At 56.0% G+C, this 19537-nt stretch overlaps 1 protein-coding gene across 1 annotated transcript; it reads left to right on the top strand.

Moving 5' to 3' along the window:
• Positions 1-15829, top strand: CSUI_007828 (intraflagellar transport protein 172; the record flags this gene model as incomplete). Its single annotated transcript, XM_068067971.1, has 26 exons — positions 1-305; positions 469-594; positions 823-919; positions 1351-1491; positions 1820-2017; positions 2319-2564; positions 2992-3051; positions 3769-3824; positions 5538-5727; positions 6051-6325; positions 7028-7124; positions 7715-7959; positions 8558-8666; positions 9355-9570; positions 9899-9964; positions 10253-10339; positions 10494-10600; positions 10754-10842; positions 11138-11316; positions 11648-11863; positions 12149-12256; positions 13823-13966; positions 14298-14555; positions 14780-15162; positions 15313-15459; positions 15706-15829. The coding sequence occupies exons 1-26, from the start codon at positions 238-240 to the stop codon at positions 15827-15829; spliced, it is 4032 nt and encodes a 1343-aa protein (XP_067920047.1). The 5' UTR covers positions 1-237.
• Between the last annotated feature and the right edge of the window lie 3708 nt (positions 15830-19537).

Here is a 19537-nt window from a genome sequence, read left to right on the forward strand (position 1 = left end):
TCACCCCACGCAAACGAAGCCGTTGTCCGCAGACGTACTGATTTGTTCGCAGCCCTAGCGCTTAGCCCGGACGCAAGCCGCGTTGCTGTGGCCCAGTCGGACAACATCGTCTTCGTCTACCGTTTAGGGCTTGAGCCCACAGACCAAAAAGTTGTTCACAGGAAATTCCCGACGAACGCTCCAATCACCAGCGTCGTCTGGCCCTCAGACCAGCAGCAAGTGTTTTACTATGGTCTCATGAACGGGCGAGTCCGCGCTGCCCAAGTGGACGGTAACAAATCGGGAACTGTTTTAGATGGCAAGAGGTGAGACCCCCTATTCGATCCCGTGAAAGGACCCTCTCGCGTGCAAGAACCAGTCCATCCGCTGCCCTTGAGACAGTCGGTTCCCAAGCGCAAGGCCCGACATTTGCTGTCTCCCGGGTTTGTGGAAGGCTTTGATTGAGTTACTTTCTTTTGCGTCCTTCAGCGGCGTGTACTGTATCGCCAGCAACCCGCCTGGGTCCCTTCTGGTGACTGGACATCTAGATGGATCCGTGCTTCTGTCGTGCACGGACGCTCCCCTCTCTCGATTCGCGTCTAGGGAGATATACAGGTCAGCAGCAAACTGCGCTGCCGGCTTACAGTGCAGGCTACGTAAACCAGCATGTTATCCAGGTGAAGCTCAGCAGGATGCGAGCACCATTTAGATCTTGTTACGCTGCTTAGTTGACACTGAAGGGGCATGTGCGCTAGAAGCCAGTTACCACAACGGGCCCGGACACGGACAGCGTCCGCTCCTCGCAAAAGTCCGATGCCAGACTGCTACCGCCTCTGCCCGCAGGTTTACTGCGGCTACAACCGCGGTCGCATACAGCCGCAGCTGTATCGCGGCCATTTCTGGCTGGAGGCTGGCGATATTCGACTGCAACGGGACACCGGTGAGGTTGGCGAAGGCGTCAGCGCCTCTTCAGACGACAAGGCTTGGCGATGCTTCCTACGAACGACATAGCGGAGTACTGCCAGAAAGTGCACCGCGCCAGAACGTGTAGCAGAGGATGAGTCGTGGTGATCAGGCCGGAAACGGAAAACCGCTCCTCTCAAAAGTCCGATGCCAGACCGCTACCGCCTCTGTCCGCAGGTTTACTGCGGCTACAACCGCGGTCGCACACAGCCGCAGCGGTATCGCGACGTCCACAACGTCAAATTCATCTGCTCGCATCCAGGACTGTGGTGGGAAGCTAGCCCTGCTGTTATTGCAGTTCAGCCAGCTGAGGCAGAAGGTGCTTGTCTTCGGACTCGGGAGTTTCTTTTAACAGCAGTGACGACTGCCGACAGCTGTTCAGTTTCCTGTGGTGTCTCATGTGGGCAGGTGCAAGTGACAGATCTGGAAGCAGCCTTCTCCACTCCGTCGCCAATTGGACCCCTCGCGTTTCATCCTGCCTGCGATTGCCTAGCAGTTGGATCAGGGGAGGACATTCACCTTCTCGAAAAAACCCAGCCCCAGGAAGAGGTACACATAAACCCAGTCTGACGGCCAGAATGCTGTTGCACATGTTGTGTGCGTTGACGTGAAGCGGCACCGGCCATTTAGAGAAGCCGGGGCAAACTGAAGTTCGTGTTTACCTCCTCAAGCAGCTCCCAGTATCTGTACGGACGGAAGCTCAAGGTGCAGCACAGCTCCTCACCTCTCGGGGCTCAGGAGTTTGGCCCGAACCCCGTCCGAAGACTGGTCCGGGAAGCCGGACGGGGTGATTCCCAGCTTACACAGCCGGACTCACCTCTCCGGACCTCAGAGAGGATGTCTGTCTTTGAAACGCCCTGCTTGTTCTTGACCGTAGGGACGAGAACCCTGGAAGTTGACAGGAGAGCCAGTTGCCCTAGAGGGGGTGTATGGCATTTCCACCATATGCTGGCGCCCAGGCGGCTCGGATCTGTTCTGCGGTTCTCGGCGGGGCTCTGTCGAGCGCTGCAGTGCATTTGTAAGACGGGCCCGGTGGAGAAAGGAGTTTGACTTTATCTTTACGTCGGCAACCCAGGTAAAACAAACTGCAACGTGAAGAAGCGGACAAGTACACGCGCTCACTTCTACAGGAATCCCGGGAGTGAGTCACTGCTACCCGCTGACGGAGCCTGCAGACGAATACCAGGGAGGGTTGAGTCTTCCGCAATTCTGGACGTTTATACGGCTGCTGACCGACTGTCAGCACTCTACACCCGCAAGGCATCATAGCGTGAAAAAGTGCGCTTGCTCTCTCCAGGGTTTGATTGTGTCAAAGGAGCGGTGCCCCTGTCACTACCATGTTGCGGATGCTCGCATCTTTCCTTCGAAATTCGCAGGTGTGTGCTACAAGGTTGCGAGACGCGAAGACCATACTCCTTTGCTCAGGCGGCGGCACCGAAGGGCACGCTGATCGCATGACTACTGTGGCGGTTCACGGCGACCGATTCCTTGTGGTCAGGACTGACGGCGAGCACCTCCTTCTCGCAGACATAGAGCGCGAAAGGTCGTCCAGAATAAGACGGACCTGGAAGACCAAGGAAAAAGTTGTTTTCGATCCTTGTGGAGTTTGCATGATCAAATACGTAAGCTGTCAGGGCAGTAGGCGGACTGATGCTGTGCCGCCACTTCTCCTGCTCCTGGGTCCACTGTTTCCGTATTCCAACGCCACCACTATTCTGCTCTCTCTGGGGTCGCTGACCAGTGCTAGGCCGGACACCAGTTGGAGCGATTCAGGCAATCACTAGGGATAATATGTAAAGTAGCTCACTTTCACGCAGTCAAGGAATGATGACAAGAGGCGGTCTTCCGGGTGACACACATGTGGAGTCCGGGACACTGACCAGACACATTGCTCCTCGGCTGCTCTTGGGGACACGCAAGGCATTTGAATTCCTGTCTGTTCTCGGGTTCTAACATACTAGCAGTTTGGGGCAATAGCTCTCTGTAGCTAGTATTTTCGAGAAACATATGCAAAGCAGTGCATCTTGTTTGGCCAATTTGCGGTGCCAGGAGGACTCCTCAGTCGCGATCGTGATCCTTGGAGAGAATGAGATTGCAGGTCAGTGTCCTGTAAGGAGACTAGCCAGCGTCGCCGCTCCTGCGTCGCGCTGGCCTGTAGGCGCACCCGCAGATAGTAGTCGAGCGGTCAGTGGAGCTTGCGCGAGGAGTAAATGGATGGGCAAACCCACTTGAGAATCGCGAAGTGCGCGAAAGTGCCTATTTTGTCTAGAGCGGGGAATTTCACGAGTCTGCCAGCTCGTGCCTTCCTCTCCGGGATACTACTCAGGACTAATTCCCGCGAGATCCCTTTCCCGATCTAAGATTTCTATCCGAGTCATGCAGGTACGGGCCCCTACCTGCCCAAACAAAGGGTGGGTCAGGGACAGCACTGGGGATCCTGGTGGCACCAAGCAATGGACAGCTGCTCACACCGAGATCGCGCGTCGCGGATGGAGGGGGGGGCTCACACCCGCATACGTTTCAGCGGGGAATGGACCCAAACCTCCTGAGCTCCACCGGGCGTACTTAGACTGAAGTGCAGGCACAGCTGTAGTGAATAGTGACCAAGGCCGATCAGGCAACGCCGCAACTCCGCTTCTAGTTTTTGAGCGCGGGGGCAAAGCCGCGCAGCGCTTTTTCGGCAGCTCAAACCGGGAGTCTCTCTTAGCTGTTGAGGGCACCCCCAACCTAGCTAAAGAAAAGTGCGCTCGACACGTGGTCCGCCAGCAGCTACACTTAGTTCCTACCATTGACGTCTCACCTTGTCGTGAGCCTGTGGCTGTGCAGCAGGAGCGAAAGAGAGGCGTTCTTGCGGCGTATCTAACGGACGCGTCAACGGTTCGGTGAGTCTGCGCTGCCACCTCAAACTATCGGCGTTCTGTGACTACGACACGAATCACGGTAGTGCCTCCGTACTTCCCATTGTTTCCTTAGTTCTCCTTTCCGTTGTAGCATCCACCTACTTGTCCACAGTCGCTCCTGTAGTTGGGGGCGCGACGACGCCCGGGACCATGTCTGCTTGCCCTATTCCGAATGCTGCTTCCCGGAAAGACACACCTGCAGTGAACTTGAAGCAACATAGGTAACCAGTTGAGCGACTTACGGAGCTGGGGTGCTTTGGTCTGGAGTCGACAAACAGCTTTAGAAACGTTGTCGCACGAGACATATAGTGGCGTGACGGCACTCCACGGGTAGTCTGAAACCTTCAGTCGGAGATCCCACATCACAAAGGATGCCGCTTGGATAGCGCTGATGGCGCACGCCAAGGAGCCAATCAGTGTCTCTGCTTTTCCGTGGGGACGTCACAGCAAGGCATCGGGTTGAAACGAGCTCTTGAATGGCGCATCCATCGCGTACTGGATGCAGGGTGTCGGACCTAACTTCGGGCTCCTCGGCGTCGCCGGAGGTGAATATTGGCGAACCCCTTAAGTGGATTGTCTTGACAAATAAGTACGTCTCTGGGCGTCCCAGTTCTGACAGACTTGTCTGGCATATGAGCGCGCGGTTGCTGGGGCCAGAGTCGCGACTGTAAAGCTTGGCAACCGTTTCTGGAGCACCCGTGAAGTGTACCCGTACTTTTAGCTGCCAATCATCGCTGTCAACTGAGGCGCCACAGCAGCTGGAGTGGACTTGGCGTGATTCCCGACAGATGGTGCAGGTGTAGAATTCACACTCAGACACGCGCGCTCGGCGTACTCTAGGGATGTGGATAGACCAGCTGTGGGCACACCTAGCAAAACAAGTTTGCACATTTGCTTTCTTGGTCCTCTCAGTGTTACACTGGAGTTGCGGGCTTGCCGCTGTTTGTGCCTGTCGGGAATGGCAATAGAAATCTCTCATCATCGGAGGCGTGTTTTATCCGCCGTCCTTCTGTCCAGGGGAGACAAACTCTTATGCAGGGACTGCAGCGGTACCCTGCAGCTGTGGGATCTATCAACTGGCACCCTTCGCGTCTTGTCGCGGGGCTGTAAACAGGTTATGCTCCTACCGGGGACGAGCAGTTTAGTCGCGCAGCAAGAAATGAAGCTAAACATCTGGTGAGGCAAGAAGTTTTTGATCTTTAAGTGGTGGGAGGACCAGTAAAATATACACCGACGAGCAGACCGAAGCTTCTCTGCAGGTCGGAAAAAACCAACACAAATGATGCGCGCAGGCACCTACGTGGCTACAGCTTGCGCTCTTAGGGCAGCCTCGTAAGACTTCAGCACAAAGCCGTTGTCGCACTAGGCTGCAGCTGCGCTTAAACCGTGAGAACCGGGAGTCACACGACTTCCCACCCCTTCCGCGTTCGTCGCGGCGCGACACGACGTTGCGCTGTGCTGCTGGGTGCACCAGCACCCGGGCCAGAGGAACAGAACAAGCGAACAGCCTCACCGGCTGCCCCTTTGCTGTCAGGTCTCAGGGACGATCCTTAGCGAAAAGGCATGCCGTACAACTTGCAGGCTTTCTCCCACACCTCATTTCAACCGCGGCCCCGTACGGAGTGTCTGCCCGCGTCCCGAGTGGCAGTTCTCGCTATTCGCTCGGTGCCGTTCCGGGGCGTGTCCTGTTCGCAGGTACAGTGTCTACGAGTGGCAAAACATGACAACCATTAGGGTGTCTGGTCGACTTCTGGACGTCGGCAAAGGCAAGGACGGAAGCTACGTGGCTTTACTGCGGCAAGCCGACGGCACCTTGACGGAGCAAAAGCTGAATACTGCATTAGTCCAACTCGCAACCTGCATAGAACACAAGAGTTACTGTCAAGTACGACTTCCTAACCTAGAGCAGCCCGGCAGCGCTAGTACCTGTACAGCTGATGGGTTAGTGGTGTCCGCACATGCTATGCCGAAGCATCCTGGAACTCAGTGAGAGTGAGGGCTAACATTGCCCGGCGACTTGCTCTCCACGCGTCATCTCAGAGACACGTAACCAGTCCCCAGCCGACGAGGCCTCCAGTAGACGGCTGTCGCAGCTTAGCTAGGGCGCTTTTGGGGGGCTGCTGTAGGGGGCCAACACGGGTACGCGTGTATGGAAGCATGGGTTGGTACTTATGGTGACCCGGTTGTTGGATTTGTGTCCGAGTGTAGGCCATCTCATCCCTTGTGGACACTTGGTCTAGCTGTACGCACGAACAAGAAAGACTGTGCCGGTCTCTCGCCGCGGCGGCTCTCTCCGATGGCATGCTAGGCGTCGCGCACTTCTGCTTCGCAGCCTCTAGGGACTTGCCAAAAGCTAGATACCTGAAGGCCGCTACAAATCAACTGAGAGAGCACGCTCCTGGCCACAGCATAAATGGACCGAGCTCCGGAGCACATGGACCGGCTACGGCGGACACTGTTAAGCAGTACCTCATCGATGCAAGGTAAGTATGGAGAGACGAGGTCTCCCTGCTACTTGCAAACTTCGTACAGCAATTTGCCGGCTGCGACCCCGTGTGGAAGTAGGACCTTTCACTGTGCCTTCCCCTTTCCGCAGAGTAGCAGTACTCAACAAGCACTACCACGTGGCGGAGGCGATCCTCTCCGAGCACCACGACGCGGCGGAAGCGATGCAGATGTACCAGCAGTTACACAGGTGGCGTTTCAACTGATCCTTATGTTCAAAACGCTGACACGTGGGATGTTTGCAACCACCGGGCACACAAGAAGCCGCTCCTAGGCGAGCTTCTTTCGAAGGACTCACTTACGGGGCCACTGTTGCCGAGGCCTGCTCTTCTCACTGTCGGCTGAGAGGGCACAGCGAACACGCGCTCCTGACCCTAGACTTTCGTGACGTGGGTGCGGCACCACCAGGATTCTACGTCAGCAATCGCATGTTTCTTCCAAGCATTTGTAACTGCACGCGCGTTCTTGGACGCCCTGGCTACTGAAACTTCAGCATCTTTTTTCTATTCGAGAGTCACTTACAGATGGCTCAGAGTGCGCGGGCTTTTGTTGAGGGAGCAGGCGCACTCACGCACCTTGGCATGTTCAGATCGCAGGAGAGGGGCAGTGCCATGTAGTGTTCGCACACCTCAAAGGGGACGTCATGACGCTAGATGTTTCCCGCCGTGCCTTGTGTGAAGGTTCGAGGAAAGCATCAGGCTTGCTGACCGGGAGGGCTGTGGCGGCATCTCTAAAATGAGAGAAGAGTACCAAGAATGGCTGCTGCGGACTGGACAGGTAACTCGAAGGAGTGGCGAGTTTGAATGTCTGCTATGAGCAAGAAGGCTGGAGACTCACATGGACCGGTTTCCAAGCGCCCGCCTAGGGCAGCTCGGACCTGTGTGGGGAGAAGATGAACCGCTGACAACCCGTCCTGGTCGCGCAGGCAGATCGGTAGCTTACTGACTACGGGAGTCTACCCAAGTTCACCGCCACAGCGTTGCCTGGTGTCCTCTTAGGGCAGCTGTGTGCTCGGATTGATGATCTCAGTTCGTCGATTGGTGTCCCACCGGTTTTTTTTCGAGCGCGGTATCAACTGCCTGCAACCGTCAGCAGCGCCTGGAACCCGGCGAAAACCCGGGGTCGAGGACTGCACGCTCCGGAGAACTCCGGACGCGTAGCGACCTGAGCAGCAGTCTCACTGTGTGGAACATCACTCGGAAAGTATGACGTTTTCATGCCAGGGGGGGTACCTCTGGCTGGTTCAGTTGGCAGCTACGCCCGGTTCCCCTGACCGCCGGGTAGCTTACCTCGCACGACAATCCTCTAGACTTCATTTCACCCGCAAGAGCGCCACTGCTTCCATTTTCTTTTTCCTGTACAAACAGGAGGAGAAGGCGGCTGAGATACAGCTTAGTGAAGGCAACTTCGAGCGGGCCGTGGAGCTCTTCATGCAAGGCGGCCTGCCGTCTAAAGCGTCGGGAATTATCAGTACTCACCCGGATATAAACGTATTCCGTGCAGAACTCGTGGAAGCGACTGCAGACAGCCTAATGACATGTGGTCTCCTGGATAAAGCTGGGGACTTGTACCAGGTGCTCGGTGACACGGATGCAGCCCTTGCGGCGTACAGGTTAGTCGCCTTGAGGATGTCTGCTGAACGTAAACATTCGCGGTAGGTCAGCATCACCGAAGCCAGTTATTCCTGGACAGCGGGGAGGGCAGACTTCGGAGAGTTATGACTGTGCATAGGTACAGCTTTACCTGCCGAGGAGCAGATCTCCTCGACCTGATAGCGAAACCAGAGATACTACCGGGTAACCCGGATTACACAGTTTTATTGACGGTCACGTCATGCGTAGTGCTGCTTACCGGGACAGGAGATTTCCTTAGAATCTCAAGTGATGAACCAGACTAGATACGCCTCTTCATACCTGTGTGTCAAGCCCATGCAGTCCTCAGCCGCAGCAGCCGGCCAGAAGTCAATGGAGAAGCACATAACCCGGGAGAGATAGTGACGTTCTGCCCCACCCTTGCCTGTGACCTACCTCGCCCGAACGTGTAATATATGCGGGCGGAGTTGTAGTCGCTCTGCCACAGCGGAACTGAATGCTGCTTATGCTGCATGTTAACAAGCGTTTCAGCTCTCTGGTTGCTCGGGGTCGCTCGGTCTGCATGGTGATGAGGAGTGGGAGCTTCTTACACTTTTGCTCCGGTGTCCCCGTTGTCAGACAGGGACACGCGTACAAAAAAGCTGTGGAGTTGTCGCGACAGTTCTGTCCAGTAGAGACTAGGAGTATCGAGAAGGAGTGGGGAGAGTGGCTTCTTAGCCTTCATCAGGTGAGCGTAACTGTCAAGCCCCCAGCTCTACATACCGGGCCCAATACCGTGATGTGACATATCAGAGGGTGCAGTCAGACCCTGCATCAGATTCGTCTTGCCCTCGAGAGTGACGGAGTGGCCGCGCACGTTTAGAGCAGCCCTCATTAACCGGGGCCGTCCCCTTCTCCAGCGGTTGATACGGGGTGCCAGTTGTGCACATGCCCGTGTAAGTAACCAGGCACAGCACTTTTGACGTTTCCGCTGCATCTACTCCAGTGACAGCGTCGTAATGGCAGTACGGGGGACTTTTCTATGGGAGCTGGCTATACGTATGGTAGCGGTGCACGTATCTCACGGCCCGGCCATGGATGTAGCATCGTTCGTCACAGGAACTTCGCAGTCGGACGCGTGGAATCCGCCTCGCTGTCAGTGACTTCAAGTGTGTGAAAACTGACAACGCAGCTCGTGGGAGCGATGGCGTCAGAAGTCCATTGAGAGGCTGTTCTTCACAGACTCCGGATTTTTAGTTTTTTTGTGGAGGCCCAGGGGTAGCTGATGTCGCCCGGCTTCTCGGCAGTGGAAGACCTGAAGTACACGGGGGCCATACGCTTAACGCAGGGCCGCAGCTTCGAAGGACGACCTAGGTGCCGTCCGTACGCTTAGAATAACAGGATTTGTCTAGGTGTGAGCTTTTGTGGGGTTGCAGCCTGACGCAGCCATTAACCATTTCCTCGAAGCCGCGTGCAAGCGTGAGGCTGTTGATGCCGCGATGAAGGCAAAAAACTGGAATAAGGCTGCCCAGCTGGTCCAGGACTTGGTTGCTAGTGAAGGCGGAGAAATAGCCAGGCCATACCTTCTAGAGCTTGCCCAGCACTGCGTCGCTGCTGGAAGACTGGCTGAGGCGGAGTCGTGCTTCGTCCAGGTACGCGCTTCTCAACTCGAGCGGTGACCGAGCGTCAGGGAGACGGTGGGCTGGCCACAGGTTTGCGCAGGAGACACCGCGAAATTTGCTAGGTAACACCATGTACCGAATAAGACGGCCAAGGAGCCCTCTGGTAGGACAAGTTTTCCGGGTTCTTCCCGAAGACGCCAGTCTGCAGGAACCTGTTGACGGGCTTTGAACATTTCGAGGGGTACGAGGCAACTCTCCAGGGTTTGAACGCTCCTAGCAGTCAGCCTTCACTCGGAATGCGCAGTCAAATTGCAAATTCCTGCTGTCGGCTAACATTTTGTGCTCAAACTGGATTCAGGCTGACAGCTGCACAGAAGCAGTGCTCATGTATGTCCGTGCTGGCATGGTGGAGAAGGGTCTACAGGTCAGCCGTTGGCCGAACACCGGGGTGGCACTGTGCCCTCTCTTCCATTACGGCAAACGAAGCTACAACTGCACACTGCGACCGATGGCGCCCTCCGTGGTCGAGGCTCCTGGTTTCACGCTTGAGTTGCTCTAACACCTTCCGAGCCAGAGTGGACAGCGACAGTTTCGCTGTTGTAGTGAGTGATGCTCCAAGTCCGGGGATCCGCCACCTCGCCAGGAAGCTGCTCGTCTCCCAGGGGCGAACGGATGAAAGCAGAGGATGTCTGTCAGTTGTGACTTAAACCAGGTTGCGTCTGAACATCTCCAAGAAAGGCAAGTCAAAAACGTTGTTGCCCAAGTTGCCAAGCAACTCGAAATTAGCAATAAACTTCAGGTGAGAGCTTACCCAATGCGGTTTTCTTATCTCCTACCACAGACACGGGCCAGCCCAAGAGCATTAAGGTTCCAGACAGCTGTCTATGATGGGTGTGTGAGCTCGCAGTAGTCATGTCATTCCGCGTTAGTTAGCGACTCCGCTTCGTCTGCAGGACGCCGAGAAGGCTTACTTAACTGTGGGTCTCTACGATGAAGCTATCTCCCTCCGAAAAAACCACGAGCAATACCCCGAGATGCTTCAGCTAGTCTCCCAACATCGGTAAGCTTCGGTGGGCATCTGCACAGAACGACAATGTTGTCCCTGTCAGCGTCACCTCTCATTGAGGAGGAAAGCACGTAGCTGTGCATCCTGCCTGGGTCGTCAGCTTGTACGAAGGACCTGTGTCGCCTGTCGCTGCCGCTACGTCACTAGGCCCGAACTTCTCGGGGAGACCTACAAGGTCCTCGCCCAGGAGATGGAGGCTAAGGGCAATCTAATGGCAGCCGAGCAGTTCTACATCGGTAAAGTCTCTCTCGGTGGAAATAGGTTTCACATGTTGGGAGTGTTTCGCCACTTATGGCTGTTCTCTCGCGCGCCTGGGAGGTTCCGACAGAGTCACAACGGGGTCAGTAGGTTTGTCGGGGCAGGTACTGACAAGCAAGAAGTTCGCAATCCACGGGAGAGGCCCCCGATTCTCTGCAGTGCTTCACAGCAGCCGTTCGTGCTTGAGGGACGCAAGCAAGAGCACACACAATCCCGTACAGACACGTTTCGACCGCTCATTTGCATTTCCTGCTCCATTCCTGCGTTCTGTAGAGGGTGGCATGTGGAAGAGTGCCGTGGCCATGTTTCGGCACCTAGACAAGTGGGAGGATGCGATGAGGGTAGCTCGCAAGGAAGGAGGAGAAGCTGCGTACAAGAAGGTTGTTGTGGCTCTCGCTCACGAGCGAAGCAAGCTAAAGGGCTATGAGGCAGCCGTCGAGCTCCTTCAGCAAGTGCGTCTTTTAGTGCTCTTGGCATTACCGGACGTTGCCCTTCCTTTCACCCACTGCACGGTGGGTTTCTTTTCAGCCTAGCTGGTTGATGAAAGCATGTACACCGCAATGCAGTCATTGAAGAAGCGGCGCATATCTTGGTCTGCCTCATTGTCTCCGGGAAAGTAGGTCGGCGGCCGCGCTGAAGCAGCTAGGCTGGCATCATGCAGTAAGGTCTCTCACAGGGTTAGTACTGCCGTGGCACAGGAGAAGGGCCGCCGCAAGGGTCTCCTCCGGCCTTGTAGTTGACCTGCAGTCTCCGCGGGGCAGGGATGTGTGGATGTGTCTTTAGTATAGACTGCCTGAGGTGGCCGTCGAAGTTGCCACAGAGTCGAAGGACTTCGACCTCGCTTTCAAAATTGCAGAGGAGTCGGCGAAGCATCTGGCTACGAAAGTTCACCTCAAGCTGGCGGCGCATTATGAGGACAAGGGAGAGTTCGGGGCCGCCGAGAATCACTTCATATTGGGCAAAAAGCCTTCAGAGGCAATTGAGATGTACCAGCACTTGGTATGTCTCCTTTCAGAATCTCGGCACACCCGCGGAGAGTCATCGACAGTCTTATGATATCAAATCAAAACTGTTAACAATGGAGTGCAGCAGGGCCGCCTCCCATGAAGGCCGCAAGCCGCCCGGCTGCAATCATGATCTCGCTGGATACCACAACTCACTCGCACCCTCTCTCGGAAGTCGATGGGTACTCTTGGTCAAGTGGGGACAGTAAGACGGGACACCCCTAGCGAGCTAGGAAGAAACAGTGTCATGGCCTCTGTTTACTTGTTTTATGTTCAACAGCACGACTGGGACGCAGCTCTAAGGGTTGCTGAAGCCTATGATCGGGACGCGATACCTGCGCTGTTGATCAGCCGCGCGAAGAATCTCCTGGCAGAAGGTGACCTCAAGGTGAAAATCTGAGTTTGGGAATTCATTGCGAGTGTGCCTCTCCAGAGCGCCACTCCATTCAAAAGCCGGTCGCGCAGAGCCGTGCAGGTATCAGGCTGCGGTTGTATTTTCTCACACACTCCTGCCCGCCCTCGGTTGTCTTCCTTGTAGGGTGTGTTTATTCTTTCCGGGAAGTAAGACGCCAGCAGAAACGGCAGCACAAACTACTTCTTAGAAACAGCGCATTTGTTTCATCGGAGTACTTCGGCTTCTACGTGAGCAAGTCTGCCCACAGTTCATGGTCGGTTGCCTTCTCAGTGATAAGAGTGTGTTGAGTTCAAGAAGATGCCTCTCACTTTCAGTATCGCGACGCTGTTCCGTTTTCATAAAATCATGACCCCAGTGAGATCCAAGCAACCACCGGTCAGCCACACCGGGTTTCTGAAGAAGACCCCGAGTACACAGGACGCGAGGCTTGTAAAAATGATGTTCCCTTCCCGCCATAAGGCCTCTAGTTCATCACTAGCTAACAATGGAGTATCGGGCTGGCGGCCGGTCACGCACTCTAGACTCCATGTCACGTAGCTAGATAACAAGTATCACGGAGAATTGGTGAGCCTCACAGACGCCGACCTGGATCCGTGGTCCTAGAGTGATTTGTGCGCTGATGTAGGGCGCTGAGTCGGCTTTCGTTGACGCTGGTCGAGCAGATCTTGCTGTCAACATGTATCTGTCCAAGCAAATGAAGATGGACGCGATCGCCGTGAGCAAGGCGCACTGTCCCCAGCTGCTGCGCGAACTTCTCCGGGAGACGGCTACAGGACAAAATGGCGGTCCCAGGACTGGCGCTGAACTTCTGGAGCTTGTCAACGTGGGTACAACGGATAGAGTTCAGGTCTTTATGCAGGGGCAGGGCTCGCCGGCAAGGAAAGTGAAGCGGTTGTGTCCGAACCCTATCACACACAGCTTTGGTGACGGACCCGTGGATTTGCTCACCGCGGACAAACCTCAGGCGACATCCTCGCTCGCGACACAAGACCAGCCTCATCAGTGGCGACCACCCAGGGGGGCTGGCCGCCGTTCGGCCAGGCAGAGGCCGCGGATATCTCGTGGGCCCTGCCCGGTCCGAGTGCGCCCAGTTCGGATTGCAAGAAGTTCTTTTTTTACAGGTGGCTGTTCGACGGCATCTGTCTGCACTAGATTTCACGAGGAGTATCTGCTGCTTTGTCCTTGGCTTTCTCAGGCACTCGAGGCTGCGGGAGAGTTCAACGGCGCCATCGATGTTTGCCTTACCGCAGACCCCGCACGGATTCCCGACCAAGCAGCACTCTACAAAATCTGGCGCAAGGCCGTCAGTCATACACATGGGGGAAGCTAGGCGCCTGTCGCGCGCGCAGCTGAGTATCTAGGGTCACTGCAGTTGGTCTCGTTTTCTTCCTCCACTACGGTCATGATGTAAACAGCCTTGCTCGTCCAGCAAGAAGTTCATAACAGCCACGACCTGGCTACACAACCGGCCAACCTCTACCTTTTTTCCTCGTTGAGTCGCCCGAACCTGGCTGTGAAGTTTCTTGTGACTTGCGACAGGTCCACCTGGCGGAGACAGAGGAAAAGACGCGCTTCAAAGAAGTCGCTGCCGCGGTCGCCTGGAAACTGTCGGACAGGGACGATAGTCGTCTGGAAGCCGCGAGGTTGTTTCAAGCAGCAGAACAACCGGAAGAGGCAATTAAGGTTCGTCGGGTCTACATGCCACGCTGCAATCGCGGTGTGCTCCGAAGTGGCCTTCTCGCAACGTGTTGCGCACTTCTGCGGGTACTCGCTTGCGTCCTTTCTGGGGGAACAGACAGCTACCGGGCACGTGAAGGGAATCCGCACTCACAAATTCGATGCTTGGCACAGCGTCTCACATACAACGCATATGAATGCATTTTGGGCGGCTAGGTGGGACACTCTGCATCCCGTCAAATGCTCGTAGTAGGACACCGGAAGGTAGATACGTCTTGCACTTTTTGCAGTGTGCTTGCCGGCTTCTTTGTATCTTTTCTCTCCTACCTCTCTTCAGTGTCTGATCGCGTGTGAAGAGTGGGAAAAGGCGCACCAGCTGGCACGGGCGCTAGCACCGGAATGTGAGAGCCGGGTCAAAGAGAGCCACAAACGCAAACTTGTGGCTGAACGTGACGAAGAAGGCCTTCTGGCTTTAGGCGAGATCCACGCCGTCCTGGAACTGGCCGCCGAGGAAGGCAGCTGGGAGCGGTGCTTGAATCTCGCGCAGCAACGGGCTCCGCACGAGGTGCCGCGACTTGTTAACGCGTACTGCCAGGTGACTCCTGTACAGCTCTCGTGGTTCGCGTCCCCTTAGCCCAGCGGCAGCTCGAGCGCCCCAAGGTGCCTGGAGGGCAGACAACATACGCAGCAAGCGAAGCAGTGGAGGCCGTGGAGGTTCACTTGTACTCCACGCTCACACTCAGGGGGATGAGTGTTCATCTGGTCAGGAGCGGAAGGACACGCGGTGGGGCGTGTTTTTGACTGGTGTGATTGCTCCAGAGCCTGCTACAAGCGGGACGTGAAGAAGAGGGTGCCCGAGTTCTGTTAAGCTTCCCTGACGCGCTTGCAGAGACGGAGAACTTAGCTCTATGCCGACGTATATGCCGGTCACTACATGAAGCATCAGAAGACTCTGGGAAAGAAGACACAGCAGCAGCCAGCATGCGGACAGTTAAATGCTTATTGCTTCGACTTCTCTCCCCGGCTGACGAAAGAGTCTCTATATCCATCAGCGTCCTGCACAGGCAGGCTGCAGCTGCATCGGGAGGCACGGACGCCATTCACCTTCTCATTGCTCACTACCGAACAGTACTAGATTTCTCAAAGCAGCATCTCGACCTTCTCCGCACTACCGCGGCTAAGACTGCCGTGGCCCTTCTCAGGTACGCAGGCTCCGAGGCCATGCCTTGAAGGGTCAACTGGAACCGCTGCGGCTCGGACACGCTCAGATGTGCTTCAACGGCACGTCCTGGTCAGGGCGTCCTATTAACAGAGGTGCTGGCTACCCCCGGCCGCAGCCACCTTTGCCGCAGACCAATTCTGGTTACCACCGGTATTCTATCGGGCCTACCGCGTTGCAGGTATGCCAGGGCGGCAAGAGCCGACAAGGCTTTCTATGAGGCGGGGCTTCTCTGTAAGCAGGCCGGCTGGACGAACATGGCATTCTTTTTCCTCAACAGGTACTGAAACGATACAGGCTGGCAAACTCGGCCGCCCTGTCGTTCCGCGGCGGTTAGGAGTTTCTCTGTGAAGCCAGCTGCGCGACCGGAAGGAACAACAGCTACCCACCTCGTTTGGGGGGGAAGGCTTCAGTCCAGACACCTCTTCGGGCGCCCCGGCGTTCCGGAATCGCTCCAGCACATTGCCCGGCTGCAGGCGACAGTGCCGATCTGGCGATATTGATGTACTCATTTGCTTGTGCTCAGATATTTGGATATTATGGACATGATCGACGACCCAACAGCAGCCTGTCTGGATCCGCAGGATCTCGGGCTTACTGATATCCCTCCTCCGGACGACCTTCTGATTCCCGGCCGTCACTTTCTGTAGGCTTCTGCATCCTCCAATGAGGCGGCCTTTTTGGTTCATTAGTGGAAATCGCTCACACCAGTCCTGCCGCTAGGAGTATCAAATGACAATGCAGACACAACTTGTTCCTTCACCGTGGCGCTGCTGAAGTTTCAGCGCGGATAATGGTGGCACCCTCGTGGGTCGTCTCAAGTACGGCCCGGGACGGGAGCGTCTTCCTAAGCTGATAGCGTTGAGGTCGGGTCGAAGTGATAGCTCTTACATCGAAGTAGTTGAGTCCCACCGGGGATTGAAAGACCCCCGTGACCAGCTACCGAAATCATCAACTGGGCATTGACTCGCATCGCTCCGCCTGTCTACTTTTCGGATGGATCTCAGGACACCTATTTTCTTGATCTGAAAGCCGTGTACATTAGCACCGGAAGGCAGTGACAGAGTAGCGAAAAAGGTTGTTCCGGTCTTCAATGCAGTCGTGGCGTGCCGGTATGACGTTCTGGGACGGAACTTCTCTCGAGTCTTTCCTGCTTCTGCTGTAAACCAGGTGTCCTCCCCAGTGTGCTCCGTTGTGATGTAGCCCTCCTCACAAGACCGAGGAAGCCAGGGAGTGGGTACTAGGATGGAGCGTAGACCAGACGGTGTCACAGACCCCTAACCAACGGTAAGCGGAAACGACACTTCGGACACCCAACGCGCGACGATCGCAGCTCACGAGCTCGTATCTAGAAAATTGAGAGTGCTCCCAGGCAATGAGTATCGCTGACACGAGCTGTCGCCAAGTGGCTGCTCTCATATTTTCACCAGAGCGTGGGCGATGCGCGCACGGGACTATAGGTGGCAGACAACTGCTGCGTCTTTGTTTCCGGCCGTAACGGCCGCCGAGTTAGTTCAACGCTAAGCCCCTGGTTTCCCTCCAAGGAACTCAGACAGGCTTCCCGCCTCTTGCAGACATTGCCGAAGTCGAAAGCCACTGGGTCGAGACAGCCTGTATACTCGAGTAGGACACCCGAAGGAACTGAGTGGTAACCCAGCTGGGCAGATGTTATTTTCACCATCCATCCAGGTTTCGTCCCCTGTGCTCGCAGGAACTGCGAAGCCTGCAGGTTCAGCTTCTATGAGGCGGCGCTTACCTGCCCGGAATGCAGGAATGCTTCGGAAGCTTGTGTCGTTACAGGCTATCCTATAGACTCGACGGCTGCGATCAGGTGTTTGTCCTGCCAGAGTCCTGCAAACAAAGCAGACTGGACAGCCTTCGTGAGGATCACCAGGGCCTGCCCTTGGTGCGCCAGCCCACAGGAAGTCGCAACTTGACACGATGCCGAGAGCCACCGCCTCTGCGGAAGCCAGAAAGGTCTCTATGGCTACGCGCATGACGGTGGGCGTCGGGAACGGAGCAGCCGATGTGTTCTTCGTCACGCTCATTCACGGCCTCCTGTCAGCAGGCCTGCCACTCCTTGGTGAAGTTTCGACTAGAACAGACCCGCTCCTCGTCGTGAAACGGTTCTTCTGGAGGGAAGAACCAGCAGTCGTGTCTATTAGCATCACGGAAAGGCGAGCGCGTGGGAGAATTGGCCCTAATGGATGCGCACCAGCAGCACTTCTCAGAAGAGTTTGTGTGATGTGGGGGCAGCGCAGAGCGTGTAGGTCCCAGCGGGATCTCCACCATGCAACAAGGGTTGACATCTCTGCATATAGCCATGCAGCGTCTGAAAAGTACGCCCGCTTACACCAGCGCACGAACCCGTATCCTCGCTGCTCGCATTTATCTGACAAAGCGTGAACGTGCTAGCTCGGGTGCACGTTGCAGCGACGCGAGCCAGCATCCGGTAACAGCTCGGCAGCGGGCGAACGAGGTCGACAGAGCTAATGCAGAGACACGGTTACGGGCTTACAGCCCGTCTGCCTCCGCATCGGACACTGCCAGAAGAAGAGTGTGTACGCGGTCGTGAGCCTGCCCGGAGAGCTGTGCGCAGAACTGATGTTCCCCGGGGGGGCGGGGGTTGGGGGGGGGTCAAACCGCGTACCTTAAAGCGTTTTGCGGTCGGTGCAGCCAGTCTCTGTTCTGTGACTTTCACCTCCTCAAGACAGACCTAGATTCCTATTCACCCACTCACTGGAGAATGCTTCAAAAACCAATTCAGACGTTTCCGGACCCGTACAGCCGATTAGGAGCAGTGCCACCCGACTAGTCCCGTATCTTTCGTGGTAGGCTTTGAATGCGCGCCAGCTCGAGAATCCTTCGTACTAATACCTCTTCTCTCAAGAAAAGGCCGGAAGCACAGGTGTGCAGAGTACTCTCTATAAACTATTTGCCGCTCCGGTGGGACGGGCAGTCGGTCATGCCGTAGTATGCACGGGCAGAAGCTGTCCGGCGCACGCAGTGTATTTTGGTGAAGGTATCAACGAGACTTGCGACCTGTACAATCACGGCAGCACCAGAAAACTACGGCCCCTATGAATGTAAAGACAAAGAGTAAAAGAAGGAGAATGAGGACAAGCTGCGTAACTGTGAGATCACAGGTACCAGGATAAATGCCATTTATAGCGCAGTCGGACGGGTACGGAGCCATGGCGTAAGGCGAGTAGCCGTAGGGCATTCCGGCTGGTGATGCAAGAGGATAGCCAGGATTGATGGCTGAGCCAAGTACAAAGCCTCCGACTCCCGCGGCCAAGGCGGCCGTGCCGATGCCACCAGTCTGGATTGCAGAGAGAAGGGCCGGTTCGTCAGCCGGCAGGGAATGGACTCCAAGAAAGCCTGGAGCCACTCTCGAGACGGCTTGCCGCTGCGTAGAGAACTTGTTTGGCACCACGTGAGACGGGGAAGTGACTCCGTACTCAAACCTATTGTCCTCGGACGCAGATCTTCGGACTGGCGGTGTAAAACCGCGCCACCGCTCTACTACTGCTGCTGTGTGGCCGAGACGAGATTTCTGCGGGTTCGGCGCCGAGGCAACCGCGGGAGAAAGAAGGTGCATCCAGGCCGACCTAGAAGGCTCAATGCTTCTTTTGACAAGGGGGGATGCTGCCCTTTTGTCCGCGAAATGCAAGAGCGCGTGCGCTTTGGACATTGCCGGCTGCGTCATTCGTGTCTGGTGTGAGTGGGCGTGCGTGGTAGGACTGTCTGTTGTCGATGCTGGTTGGTGCTCGACAGTTGGTGAAAGGGTGTCAGGCCGCGATAAGGCGCTCCCCAGTCTTGCTGATGTAGTGACGGCCGACTCCACAATGAGCCCAGCGTGCGAAAGAAAAAGAAGTCCGAGAAATAGAGGAAAGGCCAACATTGCGGCCATGCGTGGATGTGGCGATACTGCAGAGCGCTCAGCAAGGCCCGATGAAAGCATTATTTTGTCCTGAGGTTTCCTCTGACCAGTTCGGGCGGACCGCGGCCTGCAGCGGTCTGTCGACTGGTGGTGCATAGAAGGAAGACGCGCCATTGCGGGAGTAGTCCCGCCCTCCATGAACAGTCGACGTCATTGCAACGTGCAAGAAAAGACGCGGTTCTCGTCGTTCTCACGAGAACTAATGACCATAGTACCACTGCAAAAGGGCATTGCTGAACCAGCGCTTCCAGTGCCTAACGAGGCTTGTATCGTCTCCGAACGTGCGCAAATCAGCTGAGCGACGGACCCCGGGGCGATAGACGCAAGACATCAGAAGTCGCGCCAGTCGAGAAGGGAGGCGCAGGGCTCAGTGGTATGTTCCGGTATTTCATGCATAGCTGGAGTGTCTTCCGAA

This window comes from Cystoisospora suis (assembly GCF_002600585.1).
Source record: "Cystoisospora suis strain Wien I chromosome Unknown contig_4217, whole genome shotgun sequence".
Taxonomy (NCBI): Eukaryota; Apicomplexa; class Conoidasida; order Eucoccidiorida; family Sarcocystidae; genus Cystoisospora; species Cystoisospora suis.